Raw genomic sequence first — 21,263 nt, 5'->3', positions numbered from 1 at the left:
TGGCTTAGAATTGTACCCCAAATTGATCCATAGATGTTCTCTGCTACAGGCCTGCTGCAGGGCCGGCGAGGAAATGAGTCCAGATGCTGCAGAGAGCAAGCAGAGGGAAGCTTGTTTATTCTGCAGTGTTAGAAGTGATAGGCAGCTCCTTGCAGTATTTTGGCTGCTCTGTCAGGGGGATTTGCTGACAAAGCTCTGCCTTGTGTCTACAAGCCTTTGAAAAAAATGTTAGTTTGCACTTCAAGGGTTGTCTTTTAGTTAATTTATCCTAAATACTGCTGTGACTTTGCCCCTTGGAGCTCCTCTGCTCAGCTGCTCCAATGCAGAGACCTGGCCTTGGTGTTAGAATGCAGGGCAGGAGCTGCGTGCTGGCTTCCACCAGCTCTTCTGGGGGTCTTAGAAGTTTGCAGAATGGCTTTGAAGATCTCAAGATGGAAAGAGCTGTAGGTGTGGAGTGTGTTGTCTGCCTGCTGCAGACTGGAGGAGTGGAGCCTGGTGAGGAGAAGGAAGGAAAGGGCTGCAGAGAGCAGAGCTTGTTAAACAAAAGGAGCTGGAAGGCAACCAGGCGAAAGATGAAGATGACTTGGGGTGATTGTAAGGAGAGGATAAAAACTCATCCATGCAAACCTGCAGGGAGCCATAGAATTGGATGCAGTGGCATGAGGTGGCAGAAGGCAAGTCTTGGCTGGCACAACCGTGCTTCTGTCCTGCACAGAAATGCAAACCCACTGAAGTTCAAGAGGGCACCGCGGATGTTTGGGCAGTCAGGTGCTTCTGCTGAATGAAGAGCAGATGGAGCTTTAATATGCAAGCATTCCAACACTTTCTGAAACATCTGCTTCAGCAGGCAATCATGCCAGTGGAGAAAGGACTGGGCAGTTCTCAGAGCAAGCTATCAGGGCCTAATCCAGTAAGTTCACAGATCTGCCTGCCCCTCCGTTCTTGTCTGGGGGATGTGTGTGTGGCTGAGGCTCTTCTGAGGTTATCTGACAGTTGCTGTGGAAAAGGAAGAAAGCTGGCAGGATGCCTCCCAGTATTGCCTTTGTGCAGCCAGGGTAGGGTCTTGCTTGCCTCCTAGTTGCAGAACTTCTTGTGTGCTGCTATTATCTGCAAAACGGGCCTGTTTTATCCAGGATCTGCTTTTACTGTTGATAGATGTTCAGATCGCCATGTCTATGTCTTGCTTACCTGTCCAGAAGCCACTACACAGCTAATAAAGCAGTATCTGTATGTGACTTGTTTGCAGGTAAATAACTTGTTTGCTAAATTATGTCTCACTTTGAGGCTCCAGCTGTAGCTCGAGACTACGTGTGGTGTTGCCTTTCCGCTTCTATACATACAGTTCCTTCCCAAACTGTGAGTGAAAGAGCTGCCCGTGTCACTCATGGACAGGCTGTGCTGTTGGAGTGCCTCCTAATGAGACTCCTTACCCCAGGCACTGCAGCTCCCAGCCTAATGGCAGCTTTTCCACGGCTTGCTGCTGCTGTTCTTAACTGCATATGTTGTCAGCAGATTGACTCTCCTGGCAGGTAAGCCTCATCTTTTAATTATATTTGCTCCCCTTTTGGCAGAGATAACAGGATGTTGTAGGGTTTGGCTGTGAGCTGGGTGTGAACAGTTCCTGCATGCTGGCGTGGGAGCTCTGAGGATGCAGTGGACAAGTGCACAGGAGAGAAAATAGCAGTGCTGGGTTAATGCCTTCAGGCAAACGCACTGTGTTCTGGCAGCCACTGCCTGGCAGGTGATTTGCTGAGAGAAACGTGATAGTAAAATTCCTATGAAGTTGGCTCTCTTGGTGCTGGCTCTGCTCTTTGCTCAAGTCCAACAATCTGAGCAGTTGGAGGCAGCAGTTATTGCCCTGCAATTACTGTGAAAGTTCAAGGAGATTTGCTCCCCATCCTGTCTCCCTTCATTGACATCTCCCAGGCTTGATGCTGATGGGCACCTTAGGGATGATGCTGCCTGGCTCTCGCTGTGATTGGCAAATACTCAAAGCATTCTGCTGTCATAAGCAAATATTTATGCTCTGATGAAGGACTTCTGATGGCAAATGCATCTTCTTTTTTATTTCCATCTATGTCAAGGTTATTTCTTTAAGCTCAGGGGAAGAGTTTAAAAACCATGACAGAAAAGTCTTCTGTTTCACAATTACCAAATGTTGGAGTAGCTGTCAGCCTGCCCAGAGCTCCCGGAAGAACGGCACTCTTCAAAGGGCAGGGATTTTTTGTGAGAGGTTTGTCCTCCTTGCAAATTCACCACCCTTGAGGCAGAATAACTCACATGTCATTGCCTTCTTCTAGCTAAAAATCTATGAAAGTGAGAACTACAACAGCTGCTGTAAGCTGGCCCATTTATTTTGGGACTCTGAATAATGTTTGAAGGCAGGATGGTAATAGCTCCTTCAGTATTGCTGTCTGCAGATCCCCAGTGGGAACACTGAGGCTGGGTGAGAGTTGTTGGTGCAATGGATATCCTTTGCAGCTCTGTGCAGCTAAAACCCCAAGGGATAGATATGTGGGAGCATGGAGCAGGATTCTGAAGGATCCAGGAGTGTTCTTGATGTGAGCCACTGAGGACAGTTTCCATAAGAAGATTATTGACTTGGCTTTTGTGAGTCCCTTCCAACCTGGGTTATCCTATGATTCTATGACTTGTCACAACATCTGACCAAACAGCATTGTGGAGGTCGTTGTATTATGACAGGTCGAGGAAGGGATGAATAGCAGAAGTCTTGGAACTGTGTTCCCTGCCCTGAAGCAGAGGGGCTCTGTTCCCCTTTTTATTTTTAGAGTCTTGTCAGTTTCTAAGCTTTGCTTACAGTAAGAGCTGACAGCCAGTTAGTCCACCCTGCCCTGCAAATACAAGGCCACATGTATCACTTCCTACTGCCGACTGAACGTTTACATAAGCAGCTTTGGCAAGTACACCTATAGGAAGCAGTGCCTGGCTTTGCTCCTGCTGAGCCCTCACTATTTCTACTGCGTGTTCTTTGCCCTTTAAAATATCTATCCAGTAATATTACTCATGGGTGCAAAAAGGTAATCAAGGACAAAGGAAATATGCTGAGTAGATTGTGTACCTGATGCCTTCATCAGGTGGGGATGCTGTAGCCAGCTGAGGAATGCATGCAGGACGCATGAAGCATGTCTGGCTCGAGATTGGTGTTTCTTTAACTGGGTGTTAAAGAGAGCAGGGCCAATAATGTGGTTTGGTTTTAGTTACTCTGGCTGCCAGGGGTATCTGTGAACTTTGTATTGTGCTGATGAACTCTTAAGAGTTGTAGTTAATGGTTAACTAAGTCCTGGACTGCTGTAGGTAGTCTCCTCGTGTAGGAGGCTAATGCTGTGCCAGCAGCATGGTGCACCTTGCACAGAGCAGGAAAGCAACCGCTATGCTTTGATGTAAAAAGCAGCATGTTCTGTGCATTGACAAGAACAAACCCAAGAAGGAGGAACCTGCAGTCTGCAGCTGTGCCAAGAGCCAGCTGCTCTGCAGGGTGAGACCAGGTGTGGTATTTCGGCCGGGGGGTAGAGGTGTGCAACCTGGCTGCAGGGTTAGTGCAGCTCAGGGTTATCACTGACCCATGGCAAAAGCCCTCTGTGAGGTTCCATGGAATGTTCTATTTTTGCTGGAACACGGTTGCCAGGCAGTGGCTGCAGTGAACAACAGATCTCCTGCTGTCAGTTTGCTGTGCACGCTAGCGCTGGGGAATGGCACCTCTGGAAGCCTTGGCCAGAAGTCCGCCCTCCTCCTGGAGCAGATGAGGCTGCTTCCCCTACAGCTGGCTCTGCTTTGAGTCTGGATCTGGCCCAAGAACATCTGACATTGGTGACATTCGGCAAGAAAAAGGGAGAGGAGATGAGCAGGAGAAGACACACGGGATTGGGAAATGACCCAACAAACATCTACTGACTTTGGCAGACAGAGCTGGCCATCGATTGGGCACTTCCTTCAACGTCACGGGGCGGGTTTCCTTTCCAAGGAGGGTGTTTCCATCCCCTGTGTCGTCTGTTTAGGCTATAAAAGTCTGGACTCAGCATCTGCAATTCAAACACCAAAATAGAGATGAACGGAGAAAAGCAGGAGAGCTCCAGCGTGGAGGAAGGCAGGAAGGGGGTAAGCATGCAGGCTGTTCTCAGCTCTGGCTCCCATGGGTGCTGAGCGAGCTTTGGGCTGTGCAGGTTTGTAGTGGAAGGGGACCAAGATCTCCTCGTTGGGCATCCGCAGAGAGGGAGAGCAGAGATTTGTATGTTTTTGAACCCGGTTTGTCTGCAGCACAGCTTTGCACTGAGTCTCCCAGTTTGCTCTGTGCATCTGACCTACCAGGCAGCTCTGTGAAACTCCCCTTCTTGTCTGTGTGTTTTCTATCCTGCTTCCTAATCCTAAAAAGGCTGCAGAAGTTTCTGGATGAGGGCTGCCTTGCAAAGCAGCATTTGTGGGTTCTTGCACAACGCGTTGCTCCTGTGTGCCAAAGGTTTTCCTAAAAGTGGTGTGTTTATATAATTAACACCAGCGGCTCTTCTGAGCTCTGGGGATTTGCTTAACGCCAGCGAAGCAGCCTGCTTTTCATCACCACTGCAAGTGTGTCAACAGTCTACTGTTAGAAAGCAGTGCTGGAAGGCTCTGCTTTCTCCTGCTGCAGATCGATTGGCTTTTCCACCTCCTGCAGCCCCTGAGAGTGCAGAGCTCTGCAGGAGCTGCTGAAGAGCTGGAGGGCAATGAGCACCAGCACTGTTAGGGCAAATGTTCAGTGAGGGCCATGTCAGTTCTTCCATGTGGGACCTGAGCTGTGTGCTGGGATGTGCAAAACTTGCAGGCGTTAAGGATAGTGAAAGGATAAGAAAATGGTACGAATGAAAAGTGGAAATGGAAAGTGGTTTTATTGCGGCAGTGGCTTTGAGATGTATTAGTGAGCTACATTAAAAAGAAAAAGGACAGCTCAGTCAACAAAGCAGGGCTGGCTGTGGGCTGAGGCTGGAACAGTGGCTGAATGTTTGCAGAAAGCCTCTGTGGTGTGTTGATATAATTGTGGTGAGGACAGTGGGCAGGAAAGGGGCTTGCTGCTTCACCTAGAACCTTGTCTTCTTAAAGCTCTCCTCCAGCAGCATTCTGCTTTATTGCATCGATAACTTGCACGTTGGAAAAAGAATAATTGCATGCAATTCCTTTCTCACTGCAGGGTGGTATTGTAAGTGTAATAACTTGAAAATTGTTCATAATCCAAATGATCCATCAATACGGGAAAGAGTAGAATGAATTACTGTAATGACTGTCTGCAAATCAAGCAGAACAAAGGGAGTTAGGATGAAAGCAACCAATTGGGCTTTCTTTGTAGGGTCACACAAAGCCAAAAATACAACTGGTGAAGCAAAAGGTATTTCTGTGTTTTTACACAATGCCATTTATGCTTGAAAGCCAAACCTGATTCTGAAATGCTTGTGTTTTCCCTCTGCAGAGACTGACAGTTCCACTTGCGCTGGTAACGCTCATCTCTGCCTTTGGATCATCCTTCCAGTATGGCTACAACGTGTCCGTGATCAACTCTCCAGCCCCGGTAGGTTGGGATGTGGATGGCGATGAAGGAGGAGGTTCAATAGCACAGGGTGGAGCAGGAGCTCGATTGCAGGTGCCAGGGCAGGTATCTGAGCTCCTCGTGCTGCTCCACGTGTGGAATCACTGAGCACTGGGGAGCAATGGTCCCTGGCAGAGGACAGGGGCTGTGCTGAGGCTGTGTGGTGGCTTTGTGTCCAGCAGTGATGGGGTGTGGGGAATGCCTTCCCTCCTGAGAAGCAGGCAGATCCAATAAGGCAAGATGATTTGTTTCAAATCCAATAAGGCAGGATGACTTGCATAAGGCAAGGCTTCTCCTGCTCTCCCTTGCATTCTTTTTGTGACTTGGCTGTTCTGGTCTTATCAAACATTTGTTTAAAGTTTTATGGCATTGATTATAAATTAGCTTTTACAATACAGAAGTTCTGCTTGCTGCTAAACACGCTCCGTATTTCATTCCAGTACATGCAAGACTTCTACAACCAAACCTACATCAACAGGCATGGAGTCCCCATGGACGAGAGCTTCCAGACACTGCTGTGGTCCCTCACTGTGTCCATGTATCCCCTGGGTGGCTTCTTTGGGTCGCTCATAGTGGGACCTCTGGTCAACAACTGTGGCCGGTACGTGACAGCGGTGTGGCTCAGATAAGGCTGCCCTCACCGGTTGCTCCGGCTCACCAAGCTCTGCAGCATCGCACCACCTCGATCCTAAAGCAGTCAGCCCACTGCTGGACTTGGGAATGTGGTGTCTCTCACGTGTAGGAGAATTTATTTGATTCCAGTCTGGTCAAGGCCGGGCTGTGTGCTGGGCTCTGAGCCAGGTGGGCAGCAGTGGTGAAAGTCCTGGGAGCTGCATGCAGGTCTCAGCTGCTCACGTATCCTGAACTTTCTCCATTGCCTGCAGGGAAGAACAGGAAAACAGCTGTTTTCTTTTGGCTAGTCTTTGGGATGGCAGCTCCTCTGGGTTTTGAACAGCGTAACACAATGGAGGGTCTGTCTGCTAGGGAGGTCTTAGAAGACTAAACTGATTCTGTCTCTCTGTTGCTTTGCAGAAAAGGCACCTTGCTGATAAACAACCTCTTCTCCATTGTTGCTGCAGTTCTTATGGGAACCTCAGAGATAGCAAAGACCTTTGAAGTAATCATCGTATCCCGTGTTATCATGGGGATATATGCTGGTGAGTGAGAGGTTGGATGCTAAAGGAAGAGCAGTAAACCTAATGAAATGGAAAGGTCTTTGCACAGCAGGTGGTTTCACAGGTGGCATATTTTAGCCAAATACCTGCATAGCAGTTCTGTGCTTGCTTGAATAGCAGTCCTCCGCTGCGTGTTGCAGAAGTATCAGATCTCTGGCAGACAGTGGCAGTAAGGCTGGGCTGTGGGCTGTACTGAGATGTCTGTGGCTGCAGCTGCCCTCTGCAGTCAGCATCTGCTCAGCACAAGTGCCATCAGCCTGGAAAGTTGCCGATGGTCATCTGTTTTCCCAGGTGTCTTACAGCAGATGGGCTGTTTTTAAACATAATAAAAAACAGAAAAGTCCTTCCAAGCTCAAGTCATTGAATAGAATGCCAGATCCAGTAATCCACTCCTGGAAATGGTTGTTCTTCCTGCAGGGGTGAAGAAACATGAAAGTGAAGGTTGCAGGGTCACTGGATTTACTGCAAGGCCAGTGGGGAGCTAAGGGGCAGAGTGTGAGTTGGTTTGGTGGCTGTGCTGGAGCTGCAGTAACAGACACCTGACAGGCATGGGATGGCTGGATACCCTCTGCTGCTCTGAGCTCCTGCCAAGCCACACTGATGAGGGTCCTGACACTACTCAGATTTAATTAATTGGCTTTGGCTTAGCAAGACTGATACGCTGTGTAGTTTGTTAGTGAGTTTGGGTATCTGAGAAAACAAACTGGCACAGGAAAACAACGCCATCTGTAACATGCTCCAGTTGCAGTTGTTGATCTAAGGCAGGAAACATGTCTAGTCTGTTTTGTTTTGACTTTTTGCTCTCTTAAGCCCAGCAGCTGCTCTTAGCATTGCTTCTCTGACTACAGGTGGAGCTGGTAGGAGGGATCCCTCCAAATAGTTTCAATTATGGATAACTGACAGAAGAATCAGGGCTGCCTGAGCCCTGCCTCTGGGGAAGGGAGGCTGCTGAGTCAAGCCAGCCTGGGGCTCCTTTAGAATCCTGGCGTGGTTCCTCCTCGCAAAAGGGAGGCCTTGCAGCTGGGAGGAACACCAAGGCCCTTCTGTGGTGGGCGTTCATCAGCATAATTCTGAGCAATTAGCCACTGTTAATTGGAGGCACCGGTCTACAAGTCACTGTTAGCACTTTTTTTTTATGAGGGCAATTAGAAGGTTTGTTGTAGTGTCAACATTAAGCACTACACCTCATGAATTTAATTTTATAATGTTTTCCAGTTGTGTTAACATTTTGTTTCTATGCCTTTTGGCCTTCAGATAATGTCTTGAACTCTTTTATAACCCCTAGCACTTGATGGCTGGGAACTTAGTTACCATTGTAAGATAAGAGTTGTTTGGTCATTTGACTTCTAGAGTTTGGGTTTTGCATGCCAAGATTTACAGCATAAGTATGGGAACTGGCAGCTTTCAGGGCTGCTGCAGCTAACAGTACTGTGCCCCTGAAGAAAGCAGAAATTCCTCTTCTACCTTTCAGTTTGCTTTCCAAACATCCCACTGAAGAGAGAGAAAAAGAGCCGTAGTACACAGCTTCTTTGCTGGATATGGATAACGTTAAATCTTCAGCCAGAGCAAAAGAGCTCAAGTGTGAAGCTTGCATGTGTCCTGTGGTCTAGCAGGGATCACTTTGGTCTCATACATGAGGGAAAAAAAGCATCTTACTGCAGATGTGAATGTGCTGATGTCAGGCAGCTGCAGGACTGACCTTGTTCTATCCCTACCAGGTCTGGCCTCCAACGTGGTTCCCATGTTCCTGGGAGAAATGTCCCCCAGAAATCTCAGAGGTGCTATTGGGATAGTACCCCAGCTCTTCATCACCCTCGGGATCCTCGTAGCTCAGATCCTTGGTCTTACCAGCATTCTTGGGCATGCTGAAGGTAAAGCTTTGGCTCAGGAAATTCTCTGTCGGCTCCGTGGAGGACAATCTCTCCCAGTCATCATCTTGTCTTGTTTGCTGCAGGCTGGCCCTTGCTCCTGGGGCTCACTGGGATCCCATCAGCATTACAGCTCCTTACATTGCCCTTTTTTCCTGAAAGTCCCAGATATCTACTGATACAGAAAGGCAATGAGGATCAAGCACGACAAGGTATGGCATCTTCTGTTGCGTGAAATCCTTAGTTGACGTGTTGTTGGTGGTTGGCTTTTTGCAGCATTGCTCCTTTGCTTCCATTGTAGTGTTAACATTAAGCACTACACCTCATGAATTTAATTTTATAATGTTTTCCAGTTGTGTTAACATTTTGTTTCTATGCCTTTTGGCCTTCAGATAATGTCTTGAACTCTTTTATAACCCCTAGCACTTGATGGCTGGGAACTTAGTTACCAATGTAAGATAAGAGTTGTTTGGTCATTTGACTTCTTGAGTTTGGGTTTTGCATGCCAAGATTTACAGCATAAGTATGGGAACTGTCAGTGAAAAGCAACTGCTATTAAAAAAACCTGACTGACAATGGAGATCGCTTCGTGATGATTATAGGACAACCTCCCATTTTTATGGTGGGAAAAAGTCCACCCATTCCAAATCTGAGTAGGCACACTGGGCCACCTTCCCGACTTCCCATCCTGTGAGCAGTACTACTGCCTTGGCTTTGAATGTTGTAATGTCTTGATGTAAAGCAGGAGAGCTTCCTGGGCTCTGTAGCTCATCTTCCTCTCCCAACCAGCTCTGCAGCGTTTGAGAGGCTGGGATGATGTGGATGATGAGATAGAAGAAATGCGCCAAGAAGACAAGTCAGAAAAGGAAGAGGGACACCTCTCTGTGCTCACCCTGTGCACCTTCAGAGGCCTGCGCTGGCAGCTCATCTCTATTGTTGTCATGATGATGGGACAGCAGCTTTCAGGGGTCAATGGAGTGAGTAACAGCGGAGTGGGACTCAGTGTGGGGCAGCACTGGTGTAGGAGCTGGAAACTAGGAGACAGGAGTAGTCCTTTCACCAGGGACACTGGTGATGTTATGGGGGAATCAGCCTAACCTGTACCAAACTGAGTATGCACGTGGTTCTGAGTCCAGCTGTCCTGTAAGGGTAGTTGGGATGTTTTTGGAGTGAGATGCTCGTGTCTGGATCTTAACACCCACATCTCCAGTACTGAAATAGTTTTTCAATTCCTGTGTCCCACTTCTAGGATTGTAGGAACAACCAGAGTAGGATTCCTGTGCTCTGCTGCTGGCCACATTTAAACACAATTGCTTTTGCTGCAGGTCTTCTACTATGCAGACAGAATCTTCCTGTCAGCAGGTGTGGAGGCCAACAACGTTCAGTATGTCACTGTGTCCATAGGTGCCATCAACGTTCTCATGACTTTCCTTGCTGTAAGTTTCTGTTGGGGCTCTCTGAGCCTCAGTGATTTTGGATGTTTGGTTTCCAGGCTGCTCTGCCCTTCTCTTGCCATGCAATGCTCCCCTACAGCTCTCTGGAGCTGGGTACCAAAAGAGGGCATGCCTGGCTTTTTGCAGTTCCTGGGTGACTTCTTACTCACAATACATTAGCAAATGGGGGAAATTTCACTGCATTTCTTAATAGCCAAATATTACTTTAATAAAATTGGGTAGAATAAAGCTCTGTGCTTTGATTGTTTGATCTCTTACCCTCTTCTGTCTCTTTCAGGTTTTCATTGTGGAGTCCTTGGGAAGGAGAATCCTGCTGCTTGCTGGCTTTGGGTTGTGCTGTGGCTCCTGTGCAGTGTTGACTTTGGCCCTAAACCTCCAGGTTTGTAGCTGCATCACCCTGGTGCTCCTGGTGTATTTTGGAGTTGGTGTGGGAGGTCTCTCAGTACCTGCATGTCTATCCAAAGTGAACCCAGGCAGGGTCATGATGCTGCTGTGTGAATGCTTCTCCCTGCCTATTGTGTTCGTGCCTGTTGCATCCTGTAGCTGGAAGCAAAGGTGGTACACAGAGCATGAGCTCAACAGTTTGGCATGTCAGCTTGGGCATAGCTGGCAACAGGGGATGACTTCTGAACACCCCCAAATTTTGTTTCAATTAATGCCTTGAATGTGTTGGTGACTTTGAGCTGAGAACCAACTCTTAACTCCTGATTATATTCTTCACAGAGTACTGTCTCATGGATGTCTTACCTCAGCATAGTCTGTGTCATCATTTACATCATTGGACATGCTATTGGAGCCAGTGAGTACGCACAAGTTAGCCCAGTCCCCTCCACAGGTTGGGTAAAGGCAGGCATTACACTAAGCATCAAACTAAGAGCTCTGTGGGGCTGATCTGAGGAGGTCAAATTCCTCCTGTGCAGCCATGCACCTGGCTGATTGTCAGCTAGATTGGTGCTCCTGTGCCCATGAGGCAGGGGAGCATCTGGCTTTCAAAAGGAAAAGCCAAGGCACAGCTGAGTTTGTACTGAGATGTGCAGTGAGATCTCAAGCAAAGCTGTGTTGAGATTGGTGAGACCTACCAGCTGGGCTGTGGATGCTGTGTGCCTGCATCTTTAGGAATGCCTTTGGAATTTCCATGCATACAATTCTTCCAGGTCCAATCCCCTTTGTGATGATCACTGAGATGTTCCTGCAGTCGTCCCGGCCTGCTGCCTTCATGGTGGGTGGCTCTGTGCACTGGCTCTGCAACTTCACTGTGGGACTCGTGTTCCTCTACCTGGAGGTAAGGTGTGAGCAGGGGATGGCACATGGCTTTAGCTCAAAATTAGTGATCTCTGGGTCACCAGTTTGCACTGATCCTAGTAGAAGTGACCCATAAATTGCTATAATGACTGATTTTAGCCTGTGCAAGGGGAACTGGTGAATTCACTTGAACTTGTGTAAGAGGTCCTCACCCTTAGGCATCTTTTTCAGTAAATCCATGGTGGTTTCCAGTAAATCCATCTTGGTGGTATCAGAAGACAAGATCCTGAACCACCACTAGCTTTGAGTTGTTCCACTTGAAGGAACGTTACTGTGGCTGCATGAATAGCTATTGCAGGATTCAGCATGCCCAAGCGTGTACTGACCACAATTGGAGTACTGCCCTGATTCTTGCCCTGTCATCTTTCATTGTCAGGCTGGACTAGGGGCCTTCAGCTTCCTCATCTTCTGTGGTATATGCCTCGCCACCATGATCTACATCTTCTTCATTGTACCTGAGACGAAGAACAAAACCTTTATGGAAATTAACAGGATCATGGCCAAGAGGAACAAGGTGGAGATTCAGACAGATGTAGAACAGATGATGGATTTGCAGACTGTTCCAAGTGTGAAGGCAGACAAGCCAGAAGTTTTGGGCAGTGATCTGTGACACAACCCAGTGCTTCGCCTGGCCCAGGTGTTTTCCAGGATCTATTCAGTGGAAGAATATGGCTCAATTCTGACCTTCATTCGGACTTTCTGCACAACTCCCACCGAAGTTTTCAAATAAGCCTTTATTCTGTCTTAAGGTTGTTCTCATTCTGAGTAATTAGTAGGACCACTCTGTTTTGTGGCATGGTGACTTCAGTGGCAGATTTCCCATTCCTTGTATTTGTCACTAGGAAGGGGCAATGCCTGCCGTCAGCTCAGTTCCTGTGATCAAGGAACTGATGTCACAGTGTGGTGCGTGCCCCTTATGTCCTGAGTGAACCATCGCAGGTGACACGGAACAGCACCTGGGCTGGGTTTTGGTCAGTCGTGTGCAAGGAGTGCATTGTACTCCTTCACCATTCCTTGAACATGAATTTGAGGGTCCAACATGTGTGAGGGCAGGCCTTTGGTGCTTGATGTTCTGTGTGGAGAGTGTGTCAGATGCACCAAGGTGCTCTGATAGATGTGTTCCTAGAGGCATGTATCCTGTCACCGGTACGAAGGACCAGAAGACTGGAAATGCATGTGACTTTAATCTCACTCCCACCCTGCTCATCAGATGGACTCCTGGAAAGCTAACAGTTGCTGGTGAGTCCTTCCAGAGCCTTATTCTTGAGCTTAGGAGTGTTCCATTGGCCCTGTGCTTATTGATGGGCTGCTGATACACAGTTGTTCCTGTGGCACTCCAGTCTTTGGAAATAGCTCCTTTTGTTCCTTAGTGCTCACACAGAAGCTGCCAAAGAGTTTCAGCCCCTCTCCTAATCCTTTAATAGCCCCCAGAGGTACACTCTGTGTATATGAGCCAGGTGGAGATCATTCATTCCCAGAGATGTGTGAACTTGCTGCGTGCTGAGGTCAGGTTTGGGCAGATTCCTGTGCAGTGGCCGTGTTTCCAAGCATGTTCAGATCTGCCTTTAAGCACCTTGGTGTGAGACACTAGGAATAGTTTTCCAAAGAGTTAATTTCTCAGGGACCTGGTTTCTTGAAAAAGTTCTCAGCTGGTCTAAAGGTTGGTCCTTGAGTGGTTTCTTCTGGTTGTGTCCCTAAGGGCACAGCTCCACCTGAAGGCTGAACCCGTTTGGAGGAGCCAAGACTGAAGAACTAGATCTGACTCACCAGGGAAATAAAAATGCACACTGATAAATGGAGGATTTATTAAAGTATTTATTAGTGTGAAGGATTATAGGGCTAACTCAATTATTTAACATGTGGAAATAGTTAATTGTGCAATGTTGCTGCTCTCTGTTGGGGGAAAGAAGCAGAATGGTTCAACAGCCTGGCATGGACTTTGGTGATAGCCCTTCGTGTGATGTACTTCAACTTAGGAGATGAGCTTCACGCAGACCCTCAATCTTGTCTTGTGATGTGCACCTGTTGGAAATGAAGCTGCTCCCATGCTCTGTCTCCATCCACTGACAGCAAAGACTTGTCATCAAGTGACTGTGTGGGAGCCGCACCGCTCTTTGCATACACCTTCTTACGTGATACCCCTGCAGCAGTGCTGACTTGGTGATAAATGGAAATAAAGCATGGTGCAGGAAAGGCACTGAGAATGGAGATGGGATGTGGGAAGTGAGAAAAGTTTGGCTTGAGAGAGCTGTTTCTCTAACCAAAGAGAGTGGCATGTGGGATACAAAAGGAAGGTCCATGGGTGGAAATCTTAACCTAGTAGTGGGAGGGATGTGCAGATACAAGGTGGTGAACTGTGCTTCGTTCTTTGCCTCTGTCCCACTGACCAGTGGAGGCTGTGCCACCTCGTACCTGCTTGGAAAACAACCTGGAGCACTAAGCAGGTGCCTAGTGACCGTATTCAAAGTAGAAGAGGAAACAGGCAATTAACCTAAAACAAACAGATGGAGCAAGCTTTCCATCCTCAGTTTCTTCAGCAAGAAGTTTGGGTTCTTCAGCTGCTTAAAATATATATATACTGGGGTCACTGACAGCTGGTGTCAGCCTCCAGCACCACCCCCCCAAAGAGGGTCATGGGGGTTTCCCCCCATGCAATGACATCTCCCTTCAGCTTTCCTGCTTTGCACTGTGCAAGTGACCGAATGTCTGCAGGGCTGAGGACTTGGCTCCACAGGTTCACATGCGTCATCCACCCTGCAAACCCATTGGAGAATGTCCCAAGAAGAGTGTCCCTGTCCTTCCCAAGGACAAGCATCCCTCCAGCCTGGCTCACATAGCCTTTCTGGATGCTCTTTGCATCACCAGCAGCTCCATTGAGCCACAGACTTGCTATTCCAGACTGGGAAGCCCACACCATGCAGTAATGCAGCCAGTCCTGTGCCTTGTGGTAGAGGGGGAATCTGACAAAATGGCCTCCTATCCACAATCCCACGTCTGTGCCTGTGGTCATCACCAGCTCGTTGTCCCTCTCCCGTGTGGAGTAGGAGAGAACAGTCTGAGTGCCCACGTGCTGGGCTTGTGTCCAGAAGCACAGGGTGAAGGCTTGGAGAGACATCTCATGGCTGGGACGAACCTCCACAAAGCTCTCAATGTTTTCCATGGGGAAGTAGAAAGCTGGGAAAGTGCTGGATGTAATACCTGAAATGATTGAGAAGCCAGCTCAGTTACGTCTTCTCTGGTGCTTGCAGATAAGCCCAGCTCCTACAGAATACAGAATACCCACAGGTGCTGGCAGGGGCTGCCTCAGCCATGGTTATTGGCTTGGCTCCCTCACCCAACTCTTTGGGGAAAAATCCTTTTTTTCCCCTTCCTTCCTTTGTTCCCGTCTTCAGTAAAATGAAGATAATGAGTATTTATCCTGGGGGAACAGTGAGCTTTAATGCCTCCCTGTTTGTAAACCTGTGCTTACACGTTGCAGGACAAGCTGCAGTTGCTGGGAGAGGTGCTAGATTTGGGCTGCGTTTAATGATGCTGTAGCTCATGGAAGTCTTCCAGTTGGCCTAGGCATGGAACAAGATTCTACCTGCACGCATCGGTACCAAACCTGTTGATGATGTAGGCCATCAAGAACAGCAGGCCTGGGCCATCCTTGGAAGGAAAGCTGGACTTAGAAACAGAGTGTTTCTTACCTGTGTGGCTCACTCCATTCAGGAACTCTTTCTTCATGTCTCGGAGCTGTGTGTGGATTTGTTCCAGTTTGAGGCTGAGTGCTTCTGGCTGGCATTGTTCTAGAGCAATCAGACAGATGGGGGCTTTCTGAGAGCCAGGAGCTATGCTTGGTAATTCTGCTTGCCAGTTTGCAGGAGGTATGGAGGAAACCTTTGCTTTAAAATGCAGTGCATCGCCCTAATTACAGCACTTGGCTCGTTAGCCATGGCAGAGCTGTTTGTACACCGGTTTGTGTGCTTCACCCATGCAGAGGCAGGCACACAACGTACTGTGTGAAGTCACAGAGCAACACCAATCCTGGGCTGTGCGACACTTCCAGTGCACCAAAGCAGAGCGCTGCCACCCGACCTGCAGCAGCTGCCGCACCATCAGAAGCAAGATGCACGGCAGGGACACAGCTGTTCTTGGGGATTGCAGTCACAGTTTTACCTAATTGAAACGGTTTGCAGCCCATCTCCTTCCTGCCTCATACCTTGTCTGGGCCTGGCTTGGAAGGAGGCCTCCACCACGCGGCCGTGCAGGGGCTGTGCGTGCCGGTAGTCGTTGCGCAGCGTCCTGTTGTGCCAGTCCAGCAAGGTGTTCTCCAGCAGGCTGATCTGGGGGCAGGGCAGCCTTGTTATAAGGGCAGAGGGACCGAGAGGTTAGCCTAGAAGTGCAGGGCAGATCCTGCAGCTGGGGGTTAAACACAGTCATTGGTGTGAGGTCTCTCCCTGAGCATTGACAAGGGAAGGGAATGGCAGTCAATGCTCTAATCAGCAAAGTGGTGCTGATGAAGGTGTTTTCCCTGAAGGAAGTAATTCTAAGTGTTATGCATGGATGAAATTATTCTGTCGTATACTGCCTAATTATGAGTGCCCACTAATGCCTTCCCCACCACAAAGTATTTCATTTTTAAACACAATCACACTGTTATCCTCCACTGCTGTCATCTCCACTTGACCTTGTTCTCTTGGAAACAGTTTGATGCTTTTTTTTTCATTACAAAAGATGAACTGCTCTGCAAGACTCACCCGTAAGCTCACTTTACTGCTGCTATTTGTTCTCTGCCAAAGCCTTTGTGCTGACAAGGCAGAGGGAGGGCAGAGCTGGGCATCCTGCCGTGCAGCAGCATCCAGCTGCTGGCTCTGAGCACAGGGACCTGCACACAACGAGGTCCTCAGCAATAACTCAACCCCCCACTGCATAGCCAAAATGCAAAGAGAAAAGAAACACTTCTCTAGAATTGTGCCAAGTGTTCTGCAATTATTTTAATGCCCTGAATGGCCTCATCTATGACTTTTTTTTTCCTTCTCTCCCTCTTTTGTAGTACTTTTCACCTTGTTGACTCTGGCTGGTCCCTTTAGTACTTCATCATGGCTGAACAGCTGAGCAGAGCCTTGTTATTGCTCAGCAGACCTCAGGTCTAACAGCCACACCAGTCATTCCAGTTGCTTTTGAGTCTATCCGTAAGGCCCTATGAAAGACATCCCAGTAGTTCTGCAGGCTCTTCTCTTAGGTCACTGGAGAATGGAGAATGAAACTGGAGTGGAAGAAAAGTGTGGAGGAAAGAGAAACTGCTGTGCTGCTGAGCAGCCCCCAGGTACCTGTGCATGTGACAGGATGATAGGAGAGTCGAAAACGGTCCAGGTGACACTCTCAGAGCAGGGTGGGGTTGTGAGCGAGCCCTGGTACCTGTAGAAGTGTGAGAGGTTTTCTGGCAGCATGGCTTGGACATCCAGAGAGGTAAGCTTGGTTGACTGACCTCAAAAGGAAACAGAAGCAGTGTTAGCTGTGAGCAAAGCCAGCAGCAGGGCTTTGCCCCAGTACGTATGTAGAGGCTTAAAGAGCATCGAGGATGGAGAAGGGCAACCCAGCTCTTACCTGCAAACCTGATTTTTGCCAATTTGGAAATGAATTCACTGTAGTAGGTATTCTCCAGGTGTCCTTCCTAAACACAGCACAGAGAGTTGAAAGGTTGCTGAGCTGCCCGGTCTTCAGTAGCACTGCTCAGCCTCAATCTCTTGTAGGCCAGGCATGCAGCCCTACTGCAGGCAGCTGGACCATTCCCAGTGTGGGATGAATAGTGACCATGGGCTGTCATTGCTCAGCTTCCCATGGGTCAAACCTACCACATACAAGAAGGCAAGCACCGCCAGTCCATTGGGTTTGTCTTTGGCTTCTTCAAAGCTTGAGTAGTCTGCAGAGTTGTAATGGACGATGTGCAGCTGCCAGGAGAGAGACAGGGCCATGGAGCAAGAGGTGACAAAAGATTGCCTCATCCTCATCACCTTCAAGGACTATATCCCAACCTCCCTGGCCCCATCCCTCCAGCCTCCTTTGCAGGTACCTCTGCCACATATCTCATCCCATCCAGCGTGTGCTCGGAGCCGCTGGTCTCCAGGTCCAGGCCTCCCCAGTGCAGGTGCATCTGCACTGCGGTGTAGGGGCGCGGGAGCCCACGGGAGATGGACAGGGTGGGTGGCAAATCAATCTGGACTGAAAAACAGGATTGGAGATGGCCATAAGTGTGGAGCTGGTTCTTCTAGCTGTGTCTGCAGGGCTTTTCCCAGCTGGGCAGCTGCGTATTTTATTTTTTTTTCTCAGGCACCAATAAAAATGCTTTAATGTTTGTTCTTGGCATAGTACATCACATCTTGCTGAGCTCTGCATGCATTCATTAATGTCTTTATTCCCAGGCAGAACAGAGGAGTAAGAAATCAGCCAAGCAACTGGCCTTACCTAACCTGTCACCATCACTTTCCATGCTCTGGGATGTGCATCTCCTTGGGACAGCCGTGCGGGGCCAGAGCCCATGAGTCTGAGCAGGCAGAGCTCTTTGTTTCTCTATGAAGGGTATTCACCACGGGACTACAAAAAATTGGTTTTCTGCTGGTGTGCTGCCACAAATCATATATTGTGGTGCTAAACATGCCGAACTGAATACTGCAAGTGGAGAATTGCCTGATCCGGGCGATAGCCCAGAGCACGTTATAAAATAGCAGCTCTCCTTGCTGAAGAGCACATCGTTACTCACAGCTTGGGTTAGAGGCTTATTTGTTTGTTAGCTACTGATAGGCAGACAAGATGAGAATGCATTTCCATGTGACATCCCAAGGGATCTGCGGTGGAGAGTAAGCACACACCTTACTTTTTACACTAGATTCCTGCTGAGCGCTTTCCATTAGGAGTTCCTTGTGGAATACTGCTGTCCTGTCTTCCCTCACCGAAGTCAGTGGGAAAACCAAGCCTGCTATAATGGTATCTGTGCTTACAGACTGTCACCTGCCTTGTGCTTTATCAGAATGCCCCACACATCACTGTTTTGATGTTAGCATGAGAATGGGGGAAACACACACGTGCAGTCAGAGATGTGAATGATAAAGCTGCAGAACTGGTGTGCAGGCAGTTGGGCAGTGCTGCTATGGGAGCTCACTGAACTCAGGATTTGTGTGGGAGACAAACAGGAGTGTTGTTCATGACAGACTGTAGAAATACGATCACAGCAGTCTCTCTCTGAAGACAGCATCTCTCATCTCTTCAGCTCCTTGCTCTCCCTCTCTATTGATTTCTCTCCACAGCAGAGAGAAGAAAGGACTGTTGGGGGGGGGGGGGAGGATTAGAGACTGACTGGGCCCCTCATGTTCCAAATGCCATGAAAGTGCTCAGTCCCCCTGAAGCAGTTGTTAGCCAGTTCTTCTCTCTCTGCTCATCTGTAGTCCAAAAGCATTATCCCACTACCACCAGCTGATGAATTATTTAGGTAATGAATTAGGCTCTGGCAGCATCCAGGACCTCCTAATGGCAAAGCCTTGCTCAGAGGCCCTGCGTGACCAAAGGCAGGGCACTGAGCCTGGGCTGTGCTCCAGCTTCCTTCCCTTCCTGAGGGCTGAAAACCAACCGTTGCTCAAAGGGAGGGCGACTGCTCTGTCTGACTATATGGAACACAATGTTGGATGCAAGCTCACTGCTGAGCTGCAGATCTGTCCCATCACTTCTGCTTCCTACTGCACAAAGGCAAAGGATGCATTTTGTGGATGCGGAGAAGAGTCAGTAAGTCCCAAATTTGCTCCTTTCAGTGCTGCAGTCATCAATGCACTGAAAGAAGGGGCTCATCTGCCGTGCTCCAGCTGCCTTCCATCCCTGTTTGATGTCTAACAGACAGTACCTTGCAGTGATGTCACTGCCTCTCATTTCTCTGGTTTATAGATGCATTTCTGGAAAGGTTTCTTGTGTGACTGGGGAAAAGAGCAGAGCTTGGAGTGCAGGATGAAGTGAGACGGCAGAGCCAAGGAGGGCAAGTTCAGAAATGAACAGCATTTTAAATGGCCAAACCCAGCATTCTATTCCTGTAATGGTGTGAGTCTGATGTTCTCCCAGGGCATCTGCTCAGCAGGTTCAGAGCTCTTACAGAGGCCCAAACAAAGGTTGGGAATTCTGGCCAGAACTGCCATTAACAACACCTGCGTTTCAAAAATGCATGCCTTGGCTTTGCTGCCAGCATCCCCCCAGTCAGAGCAGCAGTGTGTGGGCCAGGGCAGGGACTGCTGCTGCCTGCAAAGTGCAGCTGAAGGGAACTGTGCATTGCATGTCCTCCAGCACTGACCCTGCTCCTGCAGCCTTACCCGAGTGCCCGTTGTTGGTCATGGTGAAGTCCCCCTGCAGCGGCCGGCCGTACCCGCTCAGCTCCAGCTGCAGCAGCTGCACGTTGTACACCACCTTCTTCCTCTGGATGTCAATGGGAGACTGCTGCTTGCCAGCACAGGCAGCAAAGTGCAGCCCCCAGTGCTCTTCATCCAGCTCGCCCTCTGTGTGGAGGAGCAGGCAGGTTATTAGCATGTGGTGGAAGCTGCTGCTTGCTCAGGAGTCAGAAAATGTACAGTATTTTATCTGCAGGGCTGCTGAGCTGCAAAGTGTGAAGCCTGCCTGACGGTAACAGCACACTGCCTCACCTCTGGTGCCCACCCTTGGAGGAAGTGAGTGCATGGCAGAGCAGTCATGTGGGCTCCCATCATTCCTCCAGTGGCTCTGAGCCTCCTAACCCTGACTGGAATCCTTCCTGCAGAGATCTGAACCCTGCTGGAACTGCTCACAACTGCTTGAACACAATGGGGCTATTTGCATTCTCCATAGTGCTGGATTTAAGATCTTAAGGCTAAGCAGCAATTTTGATGCCATGTCTGTCATGGCTGTAAGTGACAGTGACTGGGGTGACTTTCTCTCCTTGCATCCCTCCAGCATTGCCACATACCCAGCACTGTTAGAGTTCTGTCTGTCTGAGACAATCCATGCTACAGCCAGGGAATCATCAGCAAAGTGACTGTGCTCTCGCTGAGTGCAAATCCTGCAGTGATGGGTTGGAAGGAGAGGTGATTGTTTGGAAAAGAAAGTAACTTAAGGCCCTCAGCATCCCCCAGCCTGGGCCCCAGTCACAGCATGGCCCTTCGCTTCACTGAGCTCTGCAAACGAGCCCCTGAAACAATTAACAATCAAGTAACATTCCACAAGATCTATAAATACGGAGATGAGCCTCTTTTTTGTGACCTGCACAATAAAACAAGGAGCGAGCAGTAGGTAGCATGGTTCCTTCCAGGATCGCCCCGAGGGCAGCTTCTACTCTAAGATATCATAAAGGTTTTCCCCCTCATCTGAGCCCGTCCATCTGCCAGCCCTGACACCTCACGGCTCAGTGCAGCACAAAGCCAGAGGACCCCTTCCAAGATACACAGTCAGCAATAAAGCGGAATGAATTGGCTGCTCGCTGGAGAGCTGCTGCTAACAAAAGGAGCAGCAAGCTGAGTGTTGCCTCTGCAGCACAGGAGGAATGTGAGCGCCTCAGCAAGCTGGCAGCAGCAGCCATCCCAAAGCCTCCTCCTTTGTGTTACCTCGGTAGGTCCAGTGCACGGCGTGGGAGCAGCTCAGCAGCTGCAGCAGCAATAGGGCCGTCGGGATGAGCATCTCTTCCTGCATCTGCAGCCAGATGGAGATGGGGAGCACTTGTCTTTAAGAACGCCCAGGAAGCAAAAATGCCCATTTCCTCCCAGCTGAGCCCCTCCAGCGCCCATCCCACCCCACGGGGTGCTGCAGGCACTTGGCTCCTTTGAAAATGATTATCCTGGAGCTCTTTTCCAACTGGAATGACTGTATGGTTCTACAAAGCCCCAGTGGCTGTTAGAGGGATTCACAT

The 21,263-nt window shown here is 49.0% G+C and overlaps 2 protein-coding genes across 3 annotated transcripts; one reads left to right on the top strand and one right to left on the bottom strand.

The window, feature by feature from the left end:
* The first annotated feature begins 781 nt into the window (after window positions 1-781).
* LOC125703256 (solute carrier family 2, facilitated glucose transporter member 5-like) lies at window positions 782-13,515 on the top strand. Of its 2 annotated transcripts, none has more exons than XM_048967470.1 (12): window positions 782-910; window positions 5,456-5,554; window positions 6,013-6,173; window positions 6,605-6,729; window positions 8,466-8,618; window positions 8,702-8,827; window positions 9,405-9,592; window positions 9,941-10,051; window positions 10,347-10,448; window positions 10,793-10,868; window positions 11,224-11,351; window positions 11,748-13,515. In XM_048967470.1, the coding sequence occupies exons 1-12, from the start codon at window positions 782-784 to the stop codon at window positions 11,979-11,981; spliced, it is 1,632 nt and encodes a 543-aa protein (XP_048823427.1). In that variant the 3' UTR covers window positions 11,982-13,515. The 2 variants fall into 2 exon arrangements, with proteins under 2 accessions (XP_048823427.1, XP_048823428.1); XM_048967471.1 differs by lacking the exon at window positions 782-910 and adding an exon at window positions 999-4,116 and having other exon boundaries at window positions 11,748-13,507.
* A 282-nt stretch (window positions 13,516-13,797) lies between these two features.
* Window positions 13,798-21,035, bottom strand: CA6 (carbonic anhydrase 6). The gene is given in 9 exon segments (XM_048967474.1): window positions 13,798-14,604; window positions 15,087-15,159; window positions 15,573-15,696; window positions 16,684-16,841; window positions 16,961-17,023; window positions 17,205-17,304; window positions 17,427-17,575; window positions 19,702-19,884; window positions 20,962-21,035. Coding segments are annotated over 9 exon segments (1,572 nt in total). The 5' UTR covers window position 21,035; the 3' UTR covers window positions 13,798-13,955.
* Between the last annotated feature and the right edge of the window lie 228 nt (window positions 21,036-21,263).

Source organism: Lagopus muta, chromosome 21 (genome assembly GCF_023343835.1).
Source record: "Lagopus muta isolate bLagMut1 chromosome 21, bLagMut1 primary, whole genome shotgun sequence".
Lineage (NCBI taxonomy): Eukaryota > Metazoa > Chordata > Aves > Galliformes > Phasianidae > Lagopus > Lagopus muta.
This window is presented reverse-complemented; position numbering and strand designations above follow the sequence as displayed.

Excerpts from the sequence above, each read along its gene's own strand:
- LOC125703256 (XM_048967470.1), top strand. The coding sequence starts at position 782 with ATGAAGAGCAGATGGAGCTTTAATATGCAAGCATTCCAACACTTTCTG. Across the intron at positions 6,730-8,465 it reads TATCATGGGGATATATGCTG|GTCTGGCCTCCAACGTGGTT; the intron begins GTGAGTGAGAGG and ends TATCCCTACCAG. Across the intron at positions 11,352-11,747 it reads TCGTGTTCCTCTACCTGGAG|GCTGGACTAGGGGCCTTCAG; the intron begins GTAAGGTGTGAG and ends TTTCATTGTCAG.